The sequence below is a fragment of the Cynocephalus volans genome, chromosome 3 (assembly GCF_027409185.1).
Source record: "Cynocephalus volans isolate mCynVol1 chromosome 3, mCynVol1.pri, whole genome shotgun sequence".
NCBI lineage: Eukaryota > Metazoa > Chordata > Mammalia > Dermoptera > Cynocephalidae > Cynocephalus > Cynocephalus volans.
The window spans coordinates 21,154,383-21,162,511 of NC_084462.1; the positions used below are offsets into that span (position 1 = coordinate 21,154,383).

Genomic DNA, 8,129 nt, shown 5'->3' on the forward strand with positions numbered 1-8,129 from the left:
TTCTTTAGGTTATTCCCCTAGAATGTGGTTTCTAGCCCTAATGTCCAGTGACCATGTATTGCCAAAGAGCAGGCCCCACATGGAACCCGTGGTGGGGCTTGACCAGCTCAGAGGAGAGAACAGTCTTCTTAACTCCTTTGACCTGGACACTATATTCCTTTTAATATGACTTGTGGGTCCCTCCAGCTTCTGGGGCTGCCCCATTCCAGTGCTTATGCTCACCATCATCGTCAACCCCTGTCTCTTCATCTTCTTGGGACCAATAGCATGTTCTCATATGTAGCCACACTGCGCAGGGGCATTCTTGTCATTTTTCCCCATTGCCATCTCCTGGGTCCCGGTTCTGTTTCCTGCCCTTCCAGCCAATGTGGTATCAGCTCATATCTCCAGAGAATCTTCTCATGTTGCTAATAAAGATGCTCAGCAGGACAAGACCACAGACAGGGACCTCTTGGGTTCCCTGGAGACCTTGCTCCTACCAGCCTCAGATGGGTCTTCAAGCCTTGCTCCACAGTTTGGTCCTTCCACTGGTTACTGAAAGTGGAGACAGGGGCACAGGTTGCACATCTGGCAAAGTCCACATCCACACCAGGTGTCCTGCAGCTATGTTCTGAGACTTTGTTCCTCTGCCTGCCCCCCCCTTTGGGATCTCTCCCTTGGCAACTTCCCCATTTTAGCTCCCTATCCAAGCTCCAGATGGCCATTCCAGGTGGTCATCTCTCATCTACACCATTTATCACAGCCACCCATCCAGCTTCCATCCCCTAGCCTTTCACTAGTTCTGTCCCCCTAGTGCCAGCTCACTCTGCCCAGGGCAGCTCTGATGAACTCACTCCCTGCAAAGGAGACCTAAAAATAGGGCCAGACCCCTCAGCCATCTCCTTTAGACCCCTTGGGTGGCTCCAGCCCCCTTACAGCTCCCTTATCCCCTGCTCCAGCCCAACTTGCTGGCTTCTGCATGGACAGAGCTTTGAGTATGAGTGTATTATTGACCTCAAGAGGAGCTGGCTGACCATCCAGTAACCTGGATGATTTGGCTAATCCTGCAGTCTCCTCCTGCTCTTGGCTTCATCCCAGGGCCTCATGGATGCTCTCCCTCAGGGAGCCCCCAGCACAGTCCTCAGAGGGTGGGTGGTATGGGGGAAGGCAGTCCATCTGTGGCTGTTAGTTCTACTTTGAACTTCCTATACTCCCTCGCAGCTGGGAGAAGACTCTGACTATGATAAGCTGAGCGACATGGTGAAATACCTCGACCTGGAGCTCCACTTTGGCACCCAGAAACCTGCCAGTGAGTGGCCTGATAGCCCAAGGGGAACCCCAGATACTACACTGTCTGTGGCAGCCCACCTGCTGCCTTCTGTGACATCCCTGGGCTTAGAGTCCCCGAGGGATGAACTGACCGCCATTTGCCTGGTGTGTCTTCAAACCTTCAAGCCACGAGTTATTTAATTTCTGGAGTGTCAGTTTTTCCCATATCAAAGGGGAGATAATAATAGCTGGCATTTGTTGTGTGCCGACCAAGTGCCAGACAACTCTCATCTCTAAATTAATAACATGACAATTCCGTGAGGTAGATATTATGGTCACCTCCACTCCCTAATGAGGAAACACAGAAAGCCTAGGTAATTTGCTCAAAGTCACACAGCCAGAATGGGGTAGACAGGAGACATCCAGAAATAACTCTTCCAGTCTTCCTCTTCCCTCGACCTTTTCTGGGTATCTCCCTCTAGCTGTTGGGCGGGACTCCAAGCAGCCAGGATTATTGTGTGTGGCAGTGATCCCCGGGGTAAAGGAGAAAAGCCCTTGTCCATCCGGGAATCATCTGAAAGGTTGAGAGGTGGTTGGTTTTGGATGCTGTGCCACCTTAGTCCCAAGGATCCAGGGGAGAGAGGGCATTTGAGGAGATGGTAGTGGGGGGGATGGACACACGCCAAGTGTGTTCACTAGACCTGGGAGTCCAAGAGTGGGGGGGCTGAGGAATAAAGGGAGCATGAACACCCAGAGCTGATTCAGTCAAGGTGGTGCTTGGAGCGGGGGAGTCTCAGCCCTTGGCTATAGCCACGTTGCTCCTCGGCCCTCCCACTGCAGCCTCAGCCTAGCCTCATTAAACCGTCCAGTTTCCCTTCCAGAGCCGGTACCTGGGCCCGAGCCCTTCAGGAAGAAGGAGGTGGTGGAGATCCTGTCCCATAAGAAGGCCTACAACACCTGTGAGGGGCCGGGGAACCCCAGGGATTGTAGGGGCGGGCGGCGGCCCTCCCTATGGGCTGCAGAGCCTCGGACCCGCCCAGGTGGATGACAGAGATTAGGCTGTGGGGCCCGGACACCTGTCGCCCGGCTCAGTGAAGGCCCCCTTCTAGGCCATATAGCTTGCTGGATCCCACCTGGGCGCAAGTGTCGGCCTTGGCTCCACCCTCTACGGGCCCGCTGACACTCCGTAGTTATCTCCCCGGTTCTGGACCCTCCTCCTCTACTCTCCCGCTCGCAAGTCCTGGCCCCACCCCACTCACCCCGCCCAGCTTCTTGGTCCATCTCCTCGAGAACCCCGCCCCACCCTTTAATTGGTCTCAGAAGGACCCATCCATCCCTGAGCCGGCCCCGCCCCCTACGACGCCCCCTCAGCCCCCGCCCCCTCCTCCAGGCTCCACCCAGTAGCCGGGGCCAAGCTCGAAGTCACGCCCATTCCCGCCCGGGCCCCGCCCCCAGCTCACCCTCGCGGCCCCGCCCGCAGCCATCCTCCTGGCGCACCTGAAGCTGAGCCCCGCCGAGCTGCGGCAGGTGCTCATGAGCATGGAGCCCCGGCGCCTGGAGCCCGCGCACCTGGCGCAGCTGCTGCTCTTCGCGCCCGACGCCGACGAGGAGCAGCGCTACCAGGCTTTCCGCGAGGCGCCCGGCCGCCTCAGCGAGCCCGACCAGTTCGTCCTGCAGGTGCGGCGGCCGCAACCCCCGCCCGGCGGCCTTGGCTTTGTCCATCAGGGCTATTGCTGTGGCCGGGGATGCTTTCGTCATGCGCGCCTTGGGTACCGCCACCACTCTCACGCCTCTGAGTCCCAATTTAACACCTCTAATGGCCCCCCAGTTCCCGCCCTGGGTCCAAGGTAGATGGGATGAGGGCGCCCCCTAGAGGTCGTGCTTATTTTTCCTAACGGCATAAAGGCCCAGGCAGCCAGCGGATCCCCACCCCAGGCTGTGGTGGTGCAGTGAATCCCTTGGCAGGGGATGGATGAATCCTGGCCCTGCCTTCGCTGCAGATGCTATCGGTTCCCGAGTACAAGACCCGCCTGCGCAGCCTCCACTTCCAGGCCACCCTACAGGAGAAGACAGAGGAGATCCGAGGCAGCCTTGAGTGCTTGCGCCAGGCCTCTCTCGAGCTCAAGAACAGTCGGAAGCTCGCCAAGATCCTGGAGGTCAGGTGCATCCCCTCGCTGGTCACCCTACGTGTTCCTCTACCCCCTGGAGTTTCCAGCCTGGAGTCCCGTCCAAACCGCTTGGCCAGAGGGTGGGTGGGTCGTGGGGTGAGGACCTGGGCAGGACCCGCCCACCTTTTTCTCCACAGTTTGTGTTGGCCATGGGCAACTATCTCAACGATGGACAGCCCAAAACCAACAAGACCACGGGCTTTAAGATCAACTTCCTGACAGAGGTGAGGGGCGAGTCAGCAGTAATTGATTAGCTTGCTCTACCAGTGAGACAGTGTGAAGGTCAAGCCTAACTCAAGTTGTGGCAAAGGAGAGGAGAAAACATCATGACCAAGGAGAACCATCCGCCAGGAGGAAAAGCCTGCTGCACAGAATGTGCCTGCAGCAAAGGGTGGAGGTGGGAGAGGGTGGCTTCTCCAAGCCAAATGTCAGGATCTGGAAAAATGGAGTGAGGTAGGGGAGTTGGAAAGACAGTGTCAAAGGCCAGGAATTGATGCCATAGTGCTGGAGAGATGGGCCCATGTGATCAGGAATCTGATGGGGTCATTGAGGAAGATGTATGTTGGGGGTCATTTGCAGCTGAACTCCACCAAGACAGTGGATGGGAAATCCACTTTTCTGCACATCCTTGCCAAATCGCTGAGCCAGCACTTTCCTGAACTCCTGGGCTTTGCTCAGGACCTGCCCACTGTGCCTCTGGCTGCCAAAGGTAGGCTGAGTGGATGGGTGGGGAGGCAGAGGCATGCTGTAAGGGGCTGGGAGGGTGGCCCCATGAGGCTTTGGTCCCTTCTGCACAGTGAACCAACGGGCCCTGACTGGCGACCTGGCTGACCTCCATGGCACCATCAGTGAGATACAGGCTGCCTGCCAGAGCATGTCCCCCTCCAGCGAGGACAAGTTTGCTGTGGTTATGGCAGTATCCTCTGAGCAGCCTGCCCCAGCACCAAGCTGAACACTGGAGTAAAGCAGACTATGACTCCAGTAGCCACTGCAGACCCCATCTCCAAGCAGAGATTCTGGGCACAGGCTGCTGTGCATCCGGGGTCCTGGAAGAGGTTCTATCCTGGGTTATTTATTTATTTATTCTTTTTGTTTGTTTGCTTTCTCTTTTTTATTTATTTATTTGTATTTTATTTTTGCTCTCCTGGGTTATTTAAAATCCATGTGTTTATGCCAAGTCTGTATATAACTGAGGCTGGAACTCTTTTGAATATCCCAAAGCCACTGCCTTGTCCCATCTGTCCTCCTGGGCAGTGGAGTCCCGGAATTAAGTCACAAGGTACAAGGAGAGGCCCGCCAGGCCCTACTAGCCAAAGGCAGTCAGGAGATGGGGACGTTTCCTCTGAGTCCCTTAGCAGGTCCTGGCCTGTGGAGGAGACAAGCCCAGATGGAGCAGATGGGAAAGAAGGGCATGTGGCACCTTTCCCCGCTCCCCCTCTGTGTCTCCAACACCCCTGGAAGGAGAAGACAGGGTTTTCTCTGCTGAGGCTACAGCTGGACAAGGACAAGGGCTCTGGGGGGATGTGCCTATGGCCAGGACAGTGAATGCTCCACCTGGAAAGCCCCTGTCATGTATCCCTGACCCCAGAGCATGGTGCCTGGAGGGGGTGAGTGTCCAGGTAGGAATTTGGCATCAGGTCCCGCCTTTCTGCTCAGGCAAGAGTGCTGAGAGGGATTGCTGACTGGTGCCTGGTAGAGCATCACTGAGCAAACACCAAGGCTTGTGTAAGGTGCATCTCACTCCCATAGCCTTTCACACACATAACACCCAGATATTCTGCAGATCTGGAAACCGAGGCTGTTCAGGTGAGGATTAGTCTACTTTATTTGGCATCCTTCAGTCCAGGGGTGCCTGTCTGCTTCCTTGGGTTTGGAGGTCCCCAGAGAAAGGTGGATGGTCATTCAAGAGCAGCCTCTGCAGAGGGACTTGAACTGACCCATGAGACAGGCCTAGGCCCAAATCTTCACTCCATTGCTTACTGGCTGTGTAACATTGGACATGTCACTTACCCTCTCTGAGCCCAGTTTTCTCATCGGCAGGGGGCTGTTGTAGTCATTAACTGATTATGATGCAGATGGGTTCAACCCTGCCTCTGACACTGTGCTGCTGTGCGATCTTGGGCTAGTTGCTAAAGTTTTCTGTGCTTTAGTTTCTTCACATGTAAAATGGGGATAATCTGCTTCATAGAGGTACAATGACAATTAAACAGGAATGTGTATAGGGCTCAGAACATAGCTCAGCATAGCTTACTGCTGAAAAAAAGATAGCAAATCAGCCACTGAATCTTTTCTGAGGACTTTAGCACTGGAGGTAGATAGGGAAAAAATTTGCATTTAGGGGACAGAAAAAAAAACCATGAACAATTTCTAGTAGTGACAAATGCTACAGAAAAAAGAGTATGGTCTAGAAATTGACAGAGGGGACTACTAGAAGTGCATGGTGGGGAAGAAGGGGGCTGTGGCCTCTGAGCAGATCCCTAGGGAGGAGAGAGCACCAAGTGACAGGCTTTGGCTGTAAGGGCTGTGGCATGTTCCAGGATGAACTTAGTGGGATCAGAGACTGGAGGCCCTGAACAGGACACCGTCTCCTGCTGACACAGGGCCTAGCCATGGGAAGGACTAAGGCACGATGGGAGTGGGGCATTTAGGGTGCTGCGTGGGATCACCGCCTGGGAACTAGGGGGCATCCAGTGGGTTGGCTGTTTCCTTAACGTCGGCCCCAGTCTTTCCTGGAGACGGCCCTGCCTGCGCTGCGGGCGCTGGACGGGCTGCAACGCGAGGCCATGGAGGAGCTGGGCAAAGCGCTGGCTTTCTTCGGGGAGGATTCCAAAGCCACCACCTCCGAGGCTTTCTTCGGCATCTTCGCGGAGTTCATGAGCAAGTTTGAGGTGAGCCACCATGGGGGCCTAAGGAGTCCCTTAGGCGAGATCGGGGACAGAGGTCAAATGAGGGGGGTCTTCCGTGAAGCCGGGCTGGAAAACGGTCCCCAGTTAAGTGACCTGTCCCTCCACCCCAACCGGCCAGGTCCTCAACCTCAGCTCTGGCTGTCTGGGGTGGGAAGATGCGACAGGAAGGGTGTTGGCGGCTCCTGGGGCCACTGGCCACCCCCTCCCTCTGTGTTCCCCCTCCCAGCGCGCGCTCAGCGACCTGCAGGCCGGGGAGGGCCCGCGCAGCTCCGGGATGGTTTCGCCCCTGGCTTGGTGACGGCGGCCACGCCGCGTGCTCTGCGGCCTGAGTACGGAGACTCACGGCGGAGGCTGCGCCGGAGCGGGCGGCCTGGAAGCCGCCGAGGTCCGGGGCCGCTTGGTCCCGGGCGCTGAGCACGCGGCCGGGCTGCGGGAAGAAAGGCCCTGGGCGCGGAGTCCGGCCGCCGCCCGCGTTTCCAGCTACCTCAGCCGCCGAGCTGCGGCCGGGACCCTCCTCTGCCCGCCCTCGTTCCGCCCCCGGCCGGAGCCCAGACTCCCGGGGGAGCGGGAGCCGCGGGCGCGGGGTGTGCCTGTTCCGGGCCCCTCGCTCCGGGGGCTTCCTGCGTCCGCTCCCCGCCTCGCTCCCGGGCGCGTTCAAGAGCTGCTGTGCACGCCCGGGGACGTCGGGGGCCCGTGGGCGGGTTGCAAAGTGGCCTCCGTCCTGGGGCAGTGTCTGCTGTCGGCCCCTCCGAGGCTTGGCCAGAGCGTGCCGGGCCGGCGGAAGGACGTGAGAACCCCCTTCCCGGAGGCCCCCAGCCCAGTCTGGGCCTCCGGGGCCACTAGGAGGAAGGCGGGCAGGCAGGCGAGCCCAAATTACCGGGGTCCGGGAATGTGCGCGCCCAGCCTGGGTCCTGGAAGCTGGAAGAAGCTGCAGTGGACCGCAGCTGAGGAGGGGCGCAGGAAAAGAGAAGCTGGGGAGAGGGATCGGGAAGGACTGGAGTAGAAAGGCCCGCAGAATTGAGGTTTTCATCCAGTGCACAAACTCAGATCCAGCTTAGAGGTGGGCAGATTAGAAGTGGGGAGGTTGGGAGTAGGATGGAGATCATCAGCCTAGGGGCAGAGAGAATGAGGTGTTCAGGTGGTAGGTGAGCAGGAGTTGGTGGCTGGTTTCCAGGTTTCTCACCTAGATGGCTGGTGCTGACGTTCCCAGGTACAGGTCATGTGAGCAGGGCAAGTTTGGAGGCAGACGGCACAACCTGGGACATGTTTGGGTTCCCAGACGCCGTTTTATATGCATCTGGGGATAGAGGAGGGAGGAACCTGGATGCCAGGAGCAGGTGGAGCAATGGGCGGGGGGTAGACAACTTGTTTCACCTTTTCCATGCTGCGAATGGCAGGTCCCTGCATCAGGCAGTGAGAGTCCCGTTTCCTCTTCCCTTAGCTTTTTCCCAGAGAAGTCTGAAATGCGCTTTAAACCTGTCTCTTTGATACTTTTTCTCTCACTACAATCAAATGGCTAATGTTGCTCCTGGGCAGTATTTGGGACCCATTCAGTTCTTCCCAGTCTGCCACTGGCCTCTCTTTAATACCATCTACAGTCTTTCTTTGTTCACATACTCCATATAAAAATATCTAAACCAAAATGCATATTTCAACGGTGAATATGGTTAGTGTGGTACATTCCTCCCCAGCATCTCAAGCTGGATAGTTTCCACAAGTTCACAATGCCTGTGTCTCTGGGAAACATGTCAGAAGGTCAATTAAAATCCGTAAGATCTGTAGAGATAATCCTGCGTGGACCTAGCAT

General features: G+C 56.8%; 1 protein-coding gene across 3 annotated transcripts in view; it reads left to right on the forward strand.

Annotated features, from left to right (window-relative positions):
- Positions 1–6,620, forward strand: part of GRID2IP (Grid2 interacting protein) — a 32,524-nt gene extending 25,904 nt beyond the window's left edge. For all 3 annotated transcript variants that reach the window (XM_063091101.1, XM_063091103.1, XM_063091102.1), the window contains 9 exons: positions 1,201–1,288; positions 2,130–2,207; positions 2,729–2,925; positions 3,249–3,404; positions 3,554–3,640; positions 3,996–4,125; positions 4,214–4,332; positions 6,140–6,304; positions 6,549–6,620. In XM_063091101.1, the coding sequence (XP_062947171.1) occupies positions 1,201–1,288; positions 2,130–2,207; positions 2,729–2,925; positions 3,249–3,404; positions 3,554–3,640; positions 3,996–4,125; positions 4,214–4,332; positions 6,140–6,304; positions 6,549–6,620 (1,092 nt within the window). The remainder of the gene's footprint in view (positions 1–1,200; positions 1,289–2,129; positions 2,208–2,728; positions 2,926–3,248; positions 3,405–3,553; positions 3,641–3,995; positions 4,126–4,213; positions 4,333–6,139; positions 6,305–6,548) is intronic.
- Positions 6,621–8,129: the final 1,509 nt, after the last annotated feature.